Source organism: Leptomonas pyrrhocoris, assembly GCF_001293395.1.
Source record: "Leptomonas pyrrhocoris isolate H10 chromosome Unknown, whole genome shotgun sequence".
Classification (NCBI taxonomy): Eukaryota; Euglenozoa; class Kinetoplastea; order Trypanosomatida; family Trypanosomatidae; genus Leptomonas; species Leptomonas pyrrhocoris.
Window position 1 is genome coordinate 509,464 of NW_015438361.1, and position 17,870 is coordinate 527,333.

At 58.6% G+C, this 17,870-nt stretch overlaps 5 protein-coding genes across 5 annotated transcripts; all 5 read right to left on the reverse strand.

Moving 5' to 3' along the window:
• Window positions 1-529: 529 nt before the first annotated feature.
• On the reverse strand, window positions 530-8,495 carry ABB37_03298 (hypothetical protein; the record flags this gene model as incomplete). The annotated part of the gene is made up of 1 exon (XM_015800601.1): window positions 530-8,495. Exon 1 carries the CDS (start codon window positions 8,354-8,356, stop codon window positions 530-532), a length of 7,827 nt encoding a protein of 2,608 aa, XP_015660608.1. The 5' UTR covers window positions 8,357-8,495.
• A 633-nt stretch (window positions 8,496-9,128) lies between these two features.
• ABB37_03299 (hypothetical protein) lies at window positions 9,129-10,802 on the reverse strand (the record flags this gene model as incomplete). The annotated part of the gene is made up of 1 exon (XM_015800602.1): window positions 9,129-10,802. Exon 1 carries the CDS (start codon window positions 10,662-10,664, stop codon window positions 9,129-9,131), a length of 1,536 nt encoding a protein of 511 aa, XP_015660609.1. The 5' UTR covers window positions 10,665-10,802.
• A 775-nt stretch (window positions 10,803-11,577) lies between these two features.
• ABB37_03300 (hypothetical protein) lies at window positions 11,578-13,463 on the reverse strand (the record flags this gene model as incomplete). The annotated part of the gene is made up of 1 exon (XM_015800603.1): window positions 11,578-13,463. Exon 1 carries the CDS (start codon window positions 13,030-13,032, stop codon window positions 11,578-11,580), a length of 1,455 nt encoding a protein of 484 aa, XP_015660610.1. The 5' UTR covers window positions 13,033-13,463.
• A 582-nt stretch (window positions 13,464-14,045) lies between these two features.
• On the reverse strand, window positions 14,046-14,618 carry ABB37_03301 (hypothetical protein; the record flags this gene model as incomplete). Its single annotated transcript, XM_015800604.1, has 1 exon — window positions 14,046-14,618. One exon carries the CDS (start codon window positions 14,616-14,618, stop codon window positions 14,046-14,048), a length of 573 nt encoding a protein of 190 aa, XP_015660611.1.
• A 738-nt stretch (window positions 14,619-15,356) lies between these two features.
• ABB37_03302 (putative mitochondrial hypothetical protein) lies at window positions 15,357-16,986 on the reverse strand (the record flags this gene model as incomplete). The annotated part of the gene is made up of 1 exon (XM_015800605.1): window positions 15,357-16,986. Exon 1 carries the CDS (start codon window positions 16,701-16,703, stop codon window positions 15,357-15,359), a length of 1,347 nt encoding a protein of 448 aa, XP_015660612.1. The 5' UTR covers window positions 16,704-16,986.
• Window positions 16,987-17,870: the final 884 nt, after the last annotated feature.

Genomic DNA, 17,870 nt, shown 5'->3' on the forward strand with positions numbered 1-17,870 from the left:
CCTTTCACTTTCTTGGCCCGATTACAAGAACAACAACAAAGAGGTCACCGGTGTGGAAGGGAGGCGCGCCAGCCTATTCGTCAGCTCACATAATTACGTCGAAAGACGGACATTCATTTCATTTTTTTATTATCTTTAATAAAAACACTGTTGGAGATTTAATATGATTTTCTAAAGGAAGAAATGAACAAGAGCAAAAGCACAACAAGTCTATCCTACGCAGCTAAGATTAGAAAACAAGCTGCAATGTGGTTTTTAAAGCCCTCTTAAGCTTCGTCACACACACACACAGTCTCACACACTTACACCTTGTATGCCAGAAGTGAAGGCAGTTAATGGAAACGATTGATACACGCTATCCGTGAAAAGGGCGGGAAAAGGAGGAGTAACTTGTTGTTTGTGGTTCTAGTGGGCACCACAACAATGTTAAAAATATGTATGTATAGAGAGAGCGTGGCAACGCAGGTCCACGAAATTCATACAGCAAACCATAAAACACAGAAGCTTGTCACCTTCACGAACGTGTCAACTACACCCCTTCTTTGTACTGCCGCAGAGCGCTGACAATCTCCTCCACGCCTTCTGCGAAGTCATGCGCGGTTAGCGCATCCGTCACGTTGTGCTCCGACACAATAGGGAGGGCTTTCGAGGCGGGAACGACACCGTCCCTCTTCTCGAAAGCTGCATTGGCGGTAGACGGCGCGTGCGTGCTGCCGTTCCGCGAGTCGCGCGGTAGCGACGGCGGCGGTGGTGGTGCGCCGTGACGAGGCTGCGTCTGTCCGCTCCCGCGCTCTTCCCAGTAGTCGGAGGAGTCGTCGCGATCCTGCGAGGGTGTCGACACCAAAATGTCATCCGCTTTTGTCGTGCGTGGGGCTTCCGTGCCCCGCCACTGTCTACGGTGGGACGGCGGTGGTCCTTCTGCACTGGGGGAACGACGACGTCCCGTCGAGCCGTACGCGTCCGCAGCGTTATCATTAAAATAGCTCCTCTTTGGAATATCATCGATGTCGTCGTAGTCCGCCGTGCGACTCGGGTACGACGGTTTGTAACGCGAGTTAGTGGAGGGTGACGGCCGAGAACGGAAGCTGTCCACGCCGGCCCGCGGACTCGCTGTGTCGCCTCCGCTGCTCCCCCGACGCTGCCCGTACGGCGTGTAGCGCGGCGATGCAGACGACGGAGAGCTGTAGCGGGAGGCGGTTGGTGCGTTGTTGTTGTTGCCACCTCGCGCGTTCGTTCGGTCACTGCGCTCCGCCTCACGAACGTAATCGTTCCAGCGCGTGAACGGTCTTGCCGCGCGACTTTCTGGGCGAGAACGGGGCGAGTACGCAGACCGCAGCCCTGGGGACGACCCGACATCATCGTCGACCTCGTAGGAGCGCGGTGGGGTACCGGTCCAGCGTGGAGTGGCGGAAGAAGCCGTGAACGCGCGGCGCGGTGCATGACGGGAGCTCGCGAGCCCATCACCCTGCGTACTGTTGTCGAGCCCGTTGCTGCGACTTCGGAAGTACGACGGACTAAATGACCGCGGGCTCTGCCCTTCACCTTCCGCAGCTCGGAAGGGGACGCGGGAAGGGTAGTCCGGCCGTGCATACGTAGACGGCAGCGCGCCCCTATAGCGAGACGTGCCGATCGGTTCGTAGGGCGGGGTGGAGTAGCGGCTTTCACCGGAAGGACGATCTGCACGATTTTGTGAGGGTGTGGCATCGCCGGGCCATGCGTCGTGTGCCTGTGATGGCGGTGGCGGTGGGAGGGGGAGCGGGTCTGCCTTCGACGCTGACTTGGAGCGTTGATGCGTGGACTTGTGTTTGTCGTCCTTCTTCGATTTTTTAGTCGCCGCAGATTGGGATCGGCGCCGTTTGTCGTGCTTCTTTCGCCTCTCCTTCTCCTTCTCGTCCTTCGTGTGATGTTTCTTCTTTGCCTCGCCGCTGCGAGCGCTGTTATCACCGCTGTTGCTGCTGCTGCCGCCGGTGGTGCTGCGTCGACGATGGTGACGGCTCTTTTTCCTCTTCTGTGCCGCCGCCTTCTCCCGCTTCCGCTCCGCCCTCTCTTGCATGTGCTGTAGTGAGCTCAACGCAAGGGACACATCCTTCTCGCGCTGCTGCTGCAGGCGGGAGAGTTGGAACTCCATCGAAGTGGCCAGGTCGCTGTCCACGTCGCTGTCGTCGTCGCCGCCGGGATTCCGGTGCGAAAAGTTGAAAACATCCGGAATGGAAAAGAGAGCTGTGGAGGACGCCTTGGACGACAAAGACGAGGAGGCGGTGGAGTTCGCACGGCGGTGCGGCTTGGCGTCGCGGCTGCCGTGCCGCTTTCCCTGTGAGGGTTTGCGCTTGCGCCTCCCTTCCTCCTTGTCCTTCTTGTCTCTCCTTGTCGGATGCGCATCCTCCTTCCTTCTCTTTCCGTCTTTCTTTGGCTTCCCGCTTGTGCGAGAAGACGCGGAAGACGCGCCGGCTGATGCGCCGCGGTCGTGCCTGTCCGCCGCGTGCGGGTCCGCGTGGCGAGCGTGCCCGGCGCTGACCTTCTCCTTCGGCTTCGATACTTCACTTTCGGGTTCGGCGACCGTGAACCCCCCTGTGGCAGGTTTACTGAGACTGCGCCGACTACCTGCGGCAGCCGCTGGCCGACGCGATGGCTTGGCATCCTTGTGCCGCGTGCTCTCTTTCGGTTTGATGGGATCGGCGGACGGCGACAGAATGGCGGCACCCTTCTGCTGCCCAGGCGAATGACGGAGATGCTCTGCGGATGGGCGCGGGGTCGACTGTTCCGACGCCGCGAAAGCCGAAGTGGGCGGGGCCAGATGGCGAGTAGCGCGCGGTCGAGGCTGCGGCAGCGGTTCCACCGCGTCGACCGCCTCCATCGGTTCGTCGTCGCTGCCGGCGCCGCTCCTGATTTCGCCCTCCGCATCGCTGCCCTCTACGAGATCATAGGCGTCCGCTTGCGGAAGAGAAGCGGGGCGGGTTTGCGGCTTTCCATTCGAGGCCACCGGCGCCGTTGGTTTGGCAGCGGCGGCGCTCTTCGGGGCCTTCGTCACTTTCACAGCCGATGCGGATTTTCGCTTTGGCGTGGCGGCAGATGCAGAAGCTTGTCGGGCCTGTTGCTGCTGCAGCTGCAGCTGTGGTGGTTGGCCGTAGTACTCGCTGGTCGGCAGACCGGCTTGCAGCTGCACCGGCCAGCGGCGCGGATCTCCCCCGTCTGCAGGCGCACCAACACCAATGCCGAACACATTGGCGGCCTGGTTCATGTTGTCTGCCGCGCCGGAGGCTGCGGCGCGCGGGTACGCACTGCTCAGCGTCGATGCCGCACCCGCTTCGGCGGACGCAATGAGAAACTGCTCCATGGCGTTCTGCTTCGCCCTGCCGGAGCGCTCGCGCAGCGTGGACTGCCAGTCTTGCGTGAGGTGGGAGACGTTATCCACCGTCAGCGGCGGCACAAAGAGCGGCACCGTCGTGGTCGCGGTCGCTGCTGGTGGTGGGAATGCACCGTTCGCATTGTTGTGGAACGGAGGAGCTGCCACTTGCAGCGAATACGGAGTAAAGAACGGCTTCTGTTGTGGCTGTCCAAAGGCCGGAAATGCACTCGAGGATGGGAAGGTGGAGTGGGTCGCCGGTATCGGCGCGTACGCAGTCGACGCAGGGGCACCAGCAAAACGCACGTTCTCCATGAAGCTCGCCGACTGCACAGGAGCCGCCGCATGCACCCCACTTTCAACAAGAACAGACGGACGAAGCACAGGCGTGGCGGCCACGAGAGGCATCCCGCTCTCCCCTCGCGCCTGTATCATTGTCGGACCAACGCGGTCTGTTTGCGTGGCGCTCGCCTGCATCAGCCGCCGTCGTCGGGAGCCGCCGCTATCGCGTGCGATTCGATCTCCGTCGTTCTCTCCAAGGCCATCGGCGCCGTCGGAGGCGGACCACGCACCGTCCCCTGCCTCGCCTCCGTCTGCTGCTAAGGTGAGCCGCGGCAAGAGGGGCATTGTTACGGTGGTGATGCCGATCCGTTGTGGTGCGGCATTCGTCTGCTCGAGCTGCGCTACCTCCTTCTCCAGCCCTGCGCCAAAGTAGTATTCATCATTCTGCGTCGGGCGATACGGGGCGTCGGGAAGGGATGGCGCCGGGTCTGACGCGGATTGCGGCGACCTCGACGGCTGAGGCTGTTGATGATGGCGGCTTTGTTCCACTGAAGCGCCGCGGTCACTTACGCTGTCGACGAATTTGGCGTCACTACCGGAGCGGTGCGGTTGGTTTGCCTTTGCGTCTGCATGCACCGAGTTGCGATGAGAGCCGGGATGCGGAGAGCGATGGTAGTGGTGGTGGCGACGTCGCGAGGGGGTCATGGTGGACTCGTCCCACCGACGTGTCTTGGCGCTCGCCACGTCTTTGTTTTCATCCGCCACGACGCTGCTGGGGGGCGCTGGTGTTGATCTGCGGTGCGGAACCGACGTCATAGATGAAGATCGTGAGCTTTTCTCCTTCACGACGGACGAGTGTACACTGATGTTGGTGCTGTCCTTGCGTGACGCCACCTTGTCTGCCGTGTCTTTGGCAGGACTGGTGTCATTGCGAGCTTGCTGCTTATCCTCTGGAAGAGGAGGAAGGCTCGACGAACGCCGCAGCGGCAGTGCGTTGCCCGACCGAGGACGACGCGAGTGCGCAGAGCGTGCGACAGAAGAGCGGCGACTCGCACTTCGTGACGACGCCGCTGATAAGGCGCGGCGAAATTGTCGGCGATCTTCTTCTGTCCTCTCATCCTCACTTCCTGCTCTGTTGCTGCCGTGAGCATCGGCGTCCTCCTCGCCTACACGACTCTCGCGAATGTGCGTATTTCGGCTGGAGTTTCGCGACGACACGGACGGCTTGCGTCCTGGTTGAATGTGATCAATGAGTCGCTCTAGCGGTGGCGCGCGCGCTGTCGTCGAAGCGGACACCGCACCGATGGCACTGCCACTGCCAGCCCGTGCATCTTCTCTACTCTCTGTGCTTCGGCTCGCTCGCGCAAGGCGTTCGCGCTGGCGCGCTTCCTGGCACTCCTCCGCGTGCCTCACCGCGGGCGAGCCTTCTCTGTAGGGCACCATGGACACCTGCATCACGGGATCGCTCTCCGACGGCGGCGCCCCGCTGCTCTTCCTGCGCACGACAATGACGAGTTTCTTGTGAAAGACCTTGTGGCCTCCGGTGGTTGTGGCGAGTCCTGCGGATGGGGACGTGGGAGACGCAGGTGGGGAGGCGCTGCTCGCACGGGAGGTCGGCGTGGGGGCGTCCCAGACCAAGTCCTCCGCCGGTACACCGCCGCTCGACCGCTTCGACGACACTGATGGAGCTTCCTTTGCTCCCTTCTCCGAAAACACAGCCCCAGTGGACGGCGGGCGTGCGGGGTCCGATTTCCTTTCGCGAGTGTCCCGTGGCTGGTGAAGAATCGGATGCGCCGTCGGTCTGTGTGTCTCCTTCGTACGCTTCGGTCCGCTGTCGGCCACAACGGACGACGCCCGTGAAGATTTCTTTGAAGGCAATGAAGAAGAAGACTTGGACCGTTTTGCCTCGGGAGTGTCGTGGCGAGCCATAATGTCACGCAGGCTTACCGGCTCGAAGACACCACCGCGCTCGTCGAGGCTTCCAGGTGAGACGGCGCGGCGTGTGGAGTGCCGCTTGTGTGGCCGCGGTGGCGCAACCGCCTCGGCTGATGGTGTTTGCTTGGTCAGGTACGTCGGCGACTGCTGCCGGGCGACATCGTGGCGGTGCTGACGCTCTCGCAGTAGCGGGTCCACGTACACTTGCGGCTCCTCCTTCTCCGCTTTGTGCTGTCGTTTTGGGACGCCCTCCACCGTCACAGGAGCCGCCGCCACTGAGGCGGGTGGTGCGGATGGACCCTTCTTCTTTGAGGGTGAGCTCCGTCTGCTGCTAGGTTGAGAGCTGTCCGCTGACGAGGCGTCCGCCGAAACTTCGCGGTGCGGAGGACCGCGTCGAGGATTGCTTTCGCGCCGTCCATGTCCTGCTTGAGGCTTCGACGAAGGGCCCTTCGTTATTGGTTGAGAGGGCGACGTGCGGGCCGCCGCGGAAGAGATGGGGTGCGGGGCTGCGACAGCGGCGGTCTCCTCTGTAAAGCTTTGCCCTGAGCTGCGACTTGTAATCGTGGATGGCGAGCGGCCATGGGAGCCCGAGTGGCTCGCTTCCCTCGGAGTGACGGGCGGTGCGACTTCTCCTCGTCTTTTCGCTCCCTTACTGTCCACTGGAGACGGTAGCGACGTGCTTTGGCTCAACGAAGGTGTAGCGCCTTCCTCGCGGCTTGGACTGCGGTGCTGCCGCATCCCGCGGTCAAGGCCCTCTGTCAGCGACGTGGGCGTCGAGGGGATGGGTCGCTCGCGACTGCCGCTGCTACTCCTACTGCCACTTGCGCGGCTTTCACTGGCGCCTTTGCTGGTGCGCCGCTCCGGCAGGCGGCCGCTCGGGGAGCGCGAGTGGCTCGGACTGGGGTTCCTGGTGCGATCCGGCATTCGGCCGCCGTCCCTGTGTGGGGACCGTGACGGGGAGGCGGCTTTGGGTGACGGCGTGCGTGCGCGATCGCTGGACCTGTGCCGTGACGGTGCCTCCTTCACCGGAGACTCGTAGTGAAAGGAAGGTTCGTTATCGCTGTGCGCATCGCTGGAGTAGTCGTCGTGGCTCGTATCACTGCTGCGGGTTGCGCTGCTTCCCATATCATCCTCGGGGTCGAGGCTTTCACGGGATCGGCCGGCGCCGTCGCGCTGAGAGCCACGCTGGGTTGTACTCACCTCGGTGGGGGGCTCGTCCACGTAAGCGTCGGAAGGCCACCGGTGCCGCGTCGGAGGGCGACGGCCAACCGGCGCCACCACCGCCGGTGCGTCACCCGTTTCGCTGTGCGATGGGCGGCGGCTTCTATTGTGCGGCTCCGTCAGAACGTCGTTGTCGCGCCCCGCAGAGCCGCCCCTGCCCGCCACCGCGTTGTTTGCGGTGCCGCGTCCAGCTCGGTCTGGGCTGCGCTGAGGATGTGGGGAAGGCGTAGGAGGAGCAGCCGGACGGCGCGGTGGCTGCTGCTGCCCGCGAGGTGGGGAGGCCCTGTCGAGTGTAACAACGTCATTCTCTTCTTCTGGTGGTGGTGGTGCAGAGGCGGTGACTGCCGTGCGAGCGGGTGTGGGTGGGTGGGCCTCTCCGCTGCCGCGCGGTGGTGTGCGTGTGGGCGAACGTCCTGCGCCAACAGGCCGCCCCGGCGAGGCAGAGGGAGACGCAGAGCGACGCTGCTGATGGCCATCGCGGTACGTGTCAGGACTGCGCTCGTGACGCAGTTTGTCGTTGTCAGCAGCAGTAGCAGGGACGGCGGTGTGGTGCCTGTCCGGTGATCGAGGAGGGGAAGAGGGTGGCATCCCGAGATCCGTTCGTTCACGTTGTCCGTCGTGAACGTCCTGTGATGTCGCCTCCGGGGTTGCAGCCGCGGGCGTGTCCGTCGCGTATCGCAGCATGGGCTCTGCAAACTCGTCCTCGTCGTCTTCGCCGCTCAAGCTTTCACGACGAGGTGGTGTGTTCTCAGGACTTGTGCTGTTGTTGCTGCTGCCCTCATGCAACGGAGAGAGATCGATAAAGCTGATTCGACGGTGTCCCGAGCAGGGCGATTGGGTGTCGCGCTCTCTGCCGGGGCGGCGTAAGATGGAGCGTGGTGTGTCGGCTGCCAAGGAGCTCGCGACACTGACCGGACTCACCGGGAAGTCCGTTATGGGAATCCCAGGGGACGCCGTGGCGGCGAGGAGGGGAATCGCGGAGAGCACCTCAGACCTGGAGGCACGGCGGTTCTGCGGCTCTCGCGTCACACGATCGGCGCTGTCTTGCGGAGTGTCGCCGGTGTTGTCACCGTCATCGCGCTCACTTGAAGTGTCGCCACTCAGCGCGGCTGATGCGAACACGGGGACTGGGTTGCGGTTGTCGTCGAGAGCTGGCGACGAGCCGCGCGGCTGAGCCGGTCCCAGCAAAACTTCACTCTTCACCTGCTCCTGCCACGATGGCGGAGCGGAGCTGGACGACGAGGCGGTGAGCGGGGGTGACGACGACGGCCGCCCTGGTCGCGGCGGTGACGGCGCCTGTTGCTGCGGCGTCGATGGTGCGGTGCCACCGCGCAGCGTGGCGAGGAGGTGCACCTGCTGCTGCGCGTACGGGACATCGTCGTCGTCGTAGCCGACGTCTATGTACGGCCGCTCGGGGGAGTTGGAGGCACGTGCGGGCTCAATGCGGGCGGAGGAACTCAGCGAGGACGGACCGGACGGCGTGGTGGACGTGGGCACGGGCTTCCGCATCGGTGGGCTTTTGTGGCCGCCCAACCGAGGAAGGCGCGGTTGGCTGGAGTTCATATTCCTTAGCATCTTTAAGCTGAAAACGAAAAAGGAGGAGAGAGAGAAAAGAAAGATCTAAATTCGGTGCGTCGCTCCCTCTACTGTGGCTCGATCACACGAGACGATGCAGCGCGCTGCCGTTTCACTCTATAAAAAAAAGTTCCGCCTCTTCGCAAAAGGGATAAAAAACGTTATTACAGTGTAGAAAGCATGAGGTACAGAATTGAGATGGAAACAGTCGATCTTGCTTGAGCTTCGAATTCAAGTGGTTGTATGAAAAAATAGTACCGCGGTCAGCGTCTAACCCTGAGATACACGCCCTGGGTCTCTTCCGCTTTTTTTTTTTGATGTAAGAAACACAAACAAAGGAGGTTGCCGCAGGTCAGCCGCGGCTCGGACTAGAGGGGAGGGGGAGGGGAGCGGGTCAGAACGCACGCTGAAGAAAAGGAGTTGATGCTAGTTGCAGTTGACAGCAAGATGCAACGCAGTGAAAGAGCAAGTTAGAGGCACACACACACACAAAAAAAAGAAGAGTGATGAATACCGAGAGAGAACGAGAGAGTACAGGAAGCAAGACATTATTATTATTATTATTGGTGTTGTTTCTCCGATCACACACGCACCTCTGCACAGGCTTCTTCGCGCGAATAACGGCAGGTGGCGTAGAAGCGGCATACTGATTCAATAAGACGCTTTTTTTTTGCTTTTTACAGTGTGACTACAAATGACCTTATTTTTCAACTCACCCTCCTTCGCGTGTACTTATCCAATGCGGAAGCCAGAGAAAAAAAAACCCGCGGCGTCATTCACAACCAATGTGACCCTCCTTCACGTAGACGCCGATCTCCTGCAAACAGCTCAGCACAGACAGGTTCGACCGCAGCAACGCCAGGTGGTTCCGCTCCGCAGGGGAGACGTACACGCGAGCCATGCGGAGGACGTGCTGCACGGTGGTGGGCACCGCCAAGTCCGTCCGAATCGCACAACGCACAAAGTCGGAGATGACTTCGCGCGGCGTTATCACTGCCTCCCACATGGCGGGGACGGTGTAACGGAACACCGTCGGCGAGGGAGGAGGAGGAGGGGCGACACCTCCACTGAGTACTGCGTGACGGGGTGCCCAGATGAACGACACCGGCCGAATGGGAGTAAATGGGGAAGAAGCGTTCTCCGTCATCGAGGTGCACCGTTCTTGCTCCCTCTCCGTTGGTTCCTCCCACCGCACACAGGATGCCCCAAACGTCACCTCCTGCTCCATCGCAGCGGCAGAGGGGGCGCGATAAAACGCAGCGGGGTTGTCAAGCAGCCCATTGGCGGACATGATGCCCCCACAGCCCGTACGCAGCGCCGCCTCCAACGCACTACTCACGTCCGTCACCCCTCCGTTCAACACCACGGGAATCGACAACGACTCGCGAATGTGCCGGACAGCGTCGAACTGCACCGCCGCACTTGGGTGGCAGTGTGGGGTGCGCCCGTGCACCGTCACCCACGCCGCCCCAGCCGCCTCGCACTGTCGCGCGAAGTCGACGCTGCGGCGAAGATCCTCCTGGACGCGAATCTTCACCACACACGGCAGCGCCGGAGTGTCGCCGTTGCCTTCCGGGGTGGCGTTGCGGATGGCGCGTACCATGTCCGCCACCAATTCCGGCTTCTCCAGCAACGCCGCTCCAATGCCCTCCTTCATGGCCCACCGTTGCGGACACCCGCAGTTCAAATCGACGGCATCACAGAAGGGCCGCACAATGCCTGCCGCCTGTGCCGCCACGGGACCGCTCTTGGCGGCGAGCTGCACAACAAGGCGGTCTTCGCCGTCGTACAACGCGAACTCCGCGTGGCGCGCGTGCGACGACTTGACGAAGCTCTCGGCGATGAGCATATGCGTGTAGCTGATGCGTGTGCCCCAGCGTCGGCAGACTTGCCGAAAGGCTGGACGGCTGCAGCGCACCATCGGCGCTTGAATGAGACAGAGAGAGCCGTAGAGCTTTGGCCAGTCGGCTACGCCGTCGTCGCCACTCCGATCGATCATCGACGTCTGCGACGCATCCTCTTCAGCACCGTGCGTTCCAGTTTCGGGAGCGGATTGACGTGCAAGGGAGGACGACAGCGCCGACGCCGAAGATGCTGCGTCGTTGAACGCACCAAGAGGATTTGAATTGGCCGAATGTGATGCGGTGGTGCCAACGACGCCTACGTATTCTTTCGTGAGAGACGCGATGACATCTGCGACGGCCTTATCAGCCTCCGCTATGAGTACTGGCAGCGGTGTTTGGCGCGGAACGGGTTTAAACTTAGCGGCCCATGCCTTTTCCAGCGCTCCCCAATCTCCCTCGTCCATCGTGTAGCAGCGATTTCCACTCTTATAGGTGTGGGCGTGTGTGTTCCTCGCTCAGAAGGCGACGAAAACATGCCAACGGTCCTGGAATCCGTCAATCCTGCAGCGTCTCCGCAGCAATTCAAAGGAGTCGTCGTCAGCTGCGGAAGAACCACACACAACAAAGAGAAAAAGAGAAGGGAAAAGAGGAAGCTGGAGAGAAAGACCGATGAGCGACGCTACGAAAAAAAAAAAAGAGAGCTCAACAGACGACTGCTACTGCCACTGCCACAACACAAAAACAAGCATTTCATCTTCGCAGCTTTCGCAGCTGACGTTCGGGAAAAGGAGGAATTTCACGTCGCTTCGACACACGTAAGGAAGCATTGCGTTGCACAAGGACTCGCTTTTCATGCATCACTTCTCCAGAGCAAAAGGCACATCACCAGCACCCTAAACACTCGTCCCAACAAGTCACTGGGTTATGAGCCGCAACGACGTTTCTATTTTTCGCGGGCATCAACGTATCAAAACACGGTCTTGCATCGCCTCCACGCCGAGCTCTGCTGAGTATACTTCTCCTTTTTGGCGTTGTTGCTGCCGAGCGCAGTACAGAAGAAACAAGTCTGACTCCGAAAGCGATGAAGAAGACAAGTGCGGAGAAGCGGAATAAAGAAGTAGAAGATGGTCAAAGCGAAAACATTTTATACTCGAGAGGGGAAAAAAAACTGAAGAAGCACCAAAGCAAATTTGCCGAAAACGCAAAGCAGCAACGTCGTTTCATATACATTCTTTTAACAAGAAACAAAGGAGGTAAGAAACAAATAACTCAAAGGAAAAAAAAACTTATGCACTTGACGAATGGTCTGCATCGCACTACCTCGGTCGGTTGGCAACGCAGTGCTCCTACTTCTCCTTTTTACATGGTGTTCTGCAATTACAAAAAGCGCCGCTTCTCATGCACGTGCGCATCAAAGACAAGCTCGCCTGAGGTGAAGTCCGTAAACGTCTCCATGCTGGATGTCTGATAACTCGTCTTCAGAATAAACTCTAATACCTGATGCATCTGCGCTGCGTCGTTCACCATGATGAAGTCGTGCGCTGCGCTGCCGCCATCCACGCCCAGTTCTCTCGAGTCCCGCGACGCAAAACCAGCCCCTGCGCTCGACGCCGCAGCAGAGGTGAAGGTGGGGCTTTGCGAGCGAGGCCGCATCATCATCCGCTCATTGGAAGTGCGAATAATCGGGAAGCGCCACTCCACCAGCGGCCGCTCATGCGTAATGCGCCACCGCGTTACCTCCTTCGACGACAGTCGCACCGAGAGCACCAAGCCGACCTCATCGAGACTGGGCACAAGTTCGTCGACGCGACCCCCACTGCTGTTAGAGCTGTTCGTGTTGTTGTTGATATGACTGTCGCTGCCACGACTTCCGGTGGCCACCGCTGCAGCACCGGCGGCGGCGGCAGCCGTCAAGTTCGACGTGGGACTGCCGACGCGCATAATGAACCGCGAGGAAGATGTTGGTGAGGCGGGTGATACTAGCGGCTGCACCCTTCCGCTGTTACCCCCCGCAGCTGCAGATGGTGATGTACACGCGTAGCACTCCATCGTGTTTTCCTCCTTCGCGGATGCGCTATCGTTGACGGCGTCGCTGTTGTGCATGAGTGCCGACGCACTCGGCGAAGCGCTCGATACCGCCGCCCCGGGATGACTAGAAAAAGAGGCGGAGTGCAGCGACATCCGCTCCAGCCGCTGCTGATGTTCCGCGACGAGCATCTCGACTTCCTCCATCGCGCGCGCGTACGCCGTGGTGATAGTGGGGTTGTGTGTCTCGCGTACGGTGATGTGCACGCCACCGAGTTTCTGCAAGACTTGGGTGACGGGGACAACGAAGGGCTGCTCATGTTGGCGCTGCAGTGCCGCCAGCTCCGCCTCCTCCACCACAGTCAACGTTCGAGGAGGAGACAGGGAAGCCGTTTGGTTAGCACCAGAGCCGGCGAGGACGGACTCGCCTACTCCGCAGAAGGCAGACAACGATCCTTGTTGCTGCTGCTGGGATGGTGTGGTGCCTGTGGTCGCTGCGTTGGTGGCTGTGCGTCCCCAGAAGCTCGACATGACAGACACCGCGGAGGTGAGCAGCGCCGTGGCGGAAGGGGCAGCTGCACCACCGCGGCCGCCACCGCCACCACTGACACGGCCGGGGCTGCGGCCGGCAGAGGGGTCGCGAAGGGTTGGGGGTCGAGGCCCAACCGGGGATTGGAACTCGATAGAGTACAGAATGGCGTAGAGCAGCGGCGACAGGGCGGACGGCGTGACACGGATCGGACGCGGCTGCGGATCAGCTGCGGCCGCGGACGTGCTCGGCATATAACTGAATACCTGGTAGTTCATCTTGCGCTACGCAAACGGTCAATCTGGACCACGGTTTGGTTTGGGAAAAGAACAGAGGAAGCGGGAAGACAGTTGACGCAGCATACGCTCTGCAGAGTGGCAAGATAACGCCACTAAACCAAAAATAGCAAGAGAATCCCCCCGACTGTGTACTTATAAAATCAGCAAGAGGAGATAAACAAATGGAAGGTAATCCGTTTCTTTTTTTTTGTAAGAAAAAGAGAGGAGGAAATAAATGTAGCAGCAATCAAGAACAAAAGCAGAAGAAGACGTTTCGACAGCAGCACAGGTAACGCACGAGGCGGCAACTCTACCAATCAACGGTCAGTCGATTAGTCCGTCGCCGTTCGACGGCCAGTATAATGGAAGCTGTAAAATAATAATAATAAAAGAAACGCGTAATCGACTTCAGGTACGCGGTACACAGTTTCTGTAGAAAAGCGGTAATCAAAAAAGGATGAAGAAAGAGAGAAGAGGAATAGAGGAGGAAAGATGTCGATGAAGAGCATCAGATGTGAAGAAGCAGCTGATTGTATTTTTTCTTTTAGACAAGACGCTATAGGCGTAAAAGTCGAAGACATCCGCAATCACGAAAGATTGGGAAACCCATAAAAACCATATATATATATACACTGAAGAGGGAGAATTCGCAAGGCTCGCAAAAGAGGGAGTAACGTGGTAGGTCCATTCTACAGCACATCCGTTTCTTTCAGCGTTAGCAACCATAACGTTCATAATTCAGTGTGGTCGCCATCGAAGTATATAACTCAAAATAATAGTAATTACGAAGGCAACGAGCAGACACTCCGAGAACGGGAAACGCGACATGTTGACGTCTTTTGTTCTCCAGTCACACACACACACACACACACACGAAAAAAAAAAACAGAAAATCCAACAAGAATGCGAGCAACGCCGGGGCAATAAGACGTTAGAGGCCTCGCCTCCATCGTTTCGTTGAACCCAACCAAATTCACATTCAAAACAGGGAGAACCAGAGAAGCTAACCCACATCATGCATGCGACGCTTTCTCCAGAATGGCAAGGAGCTGCGCCCGCGTGCCGGGAAACAACGCGAGCACCGTTTTCTCTCGTGACGTTCCGCCACGCACCAGGGTCACATCAACGCGTGCAGGAAAAACCTCGCCTGGTGGATGCACTGCCGGAGCGGATGCCTTACCCCCACTAGATTTGATTTTTTGGCCGTTGGAGGCACTAGAAATAGCGTCCCTCCCCTTTCCTTTTCGCTGTGATTTCTTGTCACCCCTCTCGACTGAATCGCTCGTGCAGAGTTGCGTCTCTGCGGCGGCGGACTCGGCAGCCACCACCTGTGCGTACGACGTACCTTCCACGAAACCTGTCGAGTCCCTCTGCAGCTCGCGCAGTCCTTGTTCGACGACCTCCTCGAAAAATCGAACCAGCTCGGCGTTCGCCTGACCCTCCACCGGCGGTGCTGCGATGCGCAAGTCGACCTCGGTGTGGTGAAGTGCGAGGGGAGCAGCGAAGGCAGAGACCCGCGCGCCGGGCTTGGCGTGCACGCGGATAAGAAAGCCGCCAGGCTGCTGCTCGGTGAGAAAAGGAAACATCCTGGCAAGGCAGACGATAGTGCCTCGGTGCATTAGCCTACGTGTCCTTGATTCGTTGTACCGGATGTCCTTTCAAAAGCAACAGAAGAACCATATTTATTACTATATTAATAATGAAAAACAAGAGTGAGAACGACGTTAAGAGACTGCATTGGTAGCAGAAAGGTGACAGCGCATGTGCCTCAACCATGACAAATCTTTTTATTTCCCTCCGCACAAACGTTCATCGCTGCCACAGGCGATAACCCACTGTTGTGCAACGGCGCATTAAGAGTCTTTTTGACCTCGGTCTCTCTGGCAGGCGATGTTCTCTATTTGCTAACGCAGGTGCGGACACGCTACAGAACCCTTCACAATATTTTTTCTACTGTTGCGTTCCATCGTTGGCATCAACGGACAACATAAAGAATGTAAGAAGCGGCGCGGCCGCCGAGAGACAAACACTTCAATGCGCGCACATACACACGCATGCGTCCCACATTACGCTGGCTCGGATGTAGCTGCAAAACCCCCGACAACTCGAAACCCGACTCTGCGCCGCTGCCTGGCTGCCCTCTCTCCGTTACGAAGAGAGAAAAAGGGGGGAGGAAAATACGAATCGACAGCAGTACCAACTTACTGCAGTGCCGTATTGCAGCGTACGTATCTTTGTCGCTGATGTCGTTGTGCTTGTCACGCGTTGTCCATCACGAGCAAAGGCATCCGAAAAGAAAAAAACCTCGCACGTCTGTGAGTACCTCACTTCATCTGTGAGAAGACATTTGGTACTTTGTGTCCCATATGGTCCCGGCGCAGCGGAATCAAGCCTTCGTCGTTCTCTCGCCCCTCCTGGAACTTGTAATCGGGAACCGGGTAGGCCGTCTTGCCCTCCTGCACCACGCGCCTCGTTTGCGGATAGGGCACCGAGTTGTACACCATGTCCATCTCGTTCGCCTCCTCCAGCAACGCGGGTTTCTCCGCCTCCAGTACCGTGGCCTGCTCCTCCGGCGTGGCAGGCCGCTCATCGAACACCGCGCGCACCCCGTAAGGGAAGTCCTTCTCGTACGAGAAGCGGCGTACGTACTTGGAGGAGCGGTCCTCTTCCGTCGTCTCGGGGTGCTGCATGTCACCGGGGAGGAGCACCGTGGAGACCTTCGCCTGGCCATGGTGGTACAGCTCCGGCCGCACCGTGCGCACCGCGTCGCGGTTCGTCTTCTTCAGCACATCCGCGTAGGTCGGGCATTCGTTGTGCAGCTCCGACAGCGCGATTACGTTTGGCGTCGGCATGTTCATCACGCCTGCGTTGAACCGCGCCATCGCCTCCATTGGCGACACCCACACCAGCCGTTCCCCTGTGACAGAGATGGTGTACTGCACTTCAGGGATCTTGTGCAGCGGGAGGAGGAAGCTCGTGTTCTCGAAGCGAAACGTCTCCGTCGTCGGGGTGACGATGTTGCGGAACGGGATGAGCTGGCTCAGCGACGACTCCATCGGCAGCTCCAGCACATCCACCAAGTGGCGCATCGCCTTGGGCTGTGAGTAGCAGATCATGTGCCACCGCCGCGGGCCGGGCGGGCCCTCCACCTCCGCTATTCCGCCGCCTTCTTTCGGAATCAGCAACAGGTTGAACTGCGTAAAGAGCGCACGCATCGCGGTGAGGCGGTGGTGCTGGTCGGGCCAATGCGTTGTTAACCCCCGACGGCGCAGCACCTTCACCCAGTCCTCCGAGACGTCCTCGAGCGACATGGGCGATGACGGCAGGAGAAACTGGTCCTTCAGAAACTGGCCTTTGCCCTCGCGGAACATCATCAGCACCTTGTAGTCGTTGTCTTCGCCGGTCTCGACCTTCGCCGGGTCGATGTGGCGGTTGTGACCGACCAGGATGACTGTCGCCGCCCGCCGTGTCGGGATCGGCTCGCCGAGCTTCGGCTTCTCGCCGTACTCGCGATCTGAAAATGGCACCGGGGTCGACCAGTAGTCCTTAAACTGCTCCTTGTACGGGCTCTGCTGCACGTCGAGCAGCAAGTTGCGAATACCGGGCTTCGCGCGAAAGTCAGGACTCTCACCCGAGACGTTCAGCAGCCGTCGAATGATGGTTCGACGCATGGTTGACTAGGGTTCCTTCCGTCTCTAAGAGGAAAAAAAAAACGATACCAGAGGCTTAACGCAGAGGAAGAGGAAGAGCCTTGAGTTAATAGAAAAAGGAGAAGACTTCTCAAACAATATGAAAGATCAAGTGAGAGGGAACGGAGACCGGCTTGATCAGCGTGTCATACGTGAACAGCAACAATGATTACCGAAGAAAGAATCCTTTTCAGGCTAGGGAACGAAGTTGTAACGTGCGCACAAACGGACGGATGCGTTTGCTGCCTTACCTGTTACTAACCTCTACAGACAACAACCACGGCAAATGATAATAATAATAGTGGTAGTAGTAGAAAAGTGTGAAGCAAGGGAGCCACGTAGAAAGAGGAGAAAACAAGAAAACATGAGTGAAGTTAGTGCCCCACAAAACAAGCGTAGCAACACGGATGGCAACGTAACTGAGCTGCCCTTTCTCCGCGCTGCCGCTAATTGGACACGTGAAGCGCTCGAGTTGAAGCTTCGACTGGTCCGTGGCGCACGACCACCGTTGAGAAGCATCCGTTGCGGCCAAGCAAAGCAGACACCTAGAGAGAAACAGAAGACAAAGGAAGAAGGCAAAAGATTCTGCTGGACCTTCAGCCAAGAAAGAAAAATGCACTCCTGACAGTCGTCTGGTGCTGAAGCCATCTCCCTGTCACTGCACAGGAGATGCCCTGCACCGCAGCCCTATCGGCAGGCATATTATCGTCTCTTTCATTCTGTTGCGATTCAAAACAGAGTAGCTCAAAAGAAAAAAAAAACTTCTTTCTTTCTAAGCTTTTCTTGCATCTTGAATGTTATTATGTACTCGAGTTGCCAGGCTGCTCAAGACGCGCACATCGTGGTTATAAAAACGGAAAACGGAAACAGAGACGAAGAGCTCTTCCCGACTACTACAACAGAAAAGACTGTCTACCAAAAAAGAAGACAGGGAAGAAAGGCCTTCCAGTTAACTGAGAGCCAGCCAACTCGCAGCGAGCGCGACGTGTTTTTGTTTTCCACCCCACGCATGATCGTCTCGTTGCAGAAAGAGGAGAGGGAGGAGATTGCCCAACGAAGCATTCACGACTTCGCAGAAAAACACAAAGAAAAAACAGTCACCACACACGCCTCCTTCAATTGTCTATGACCTCTTTCCATGACCACAGA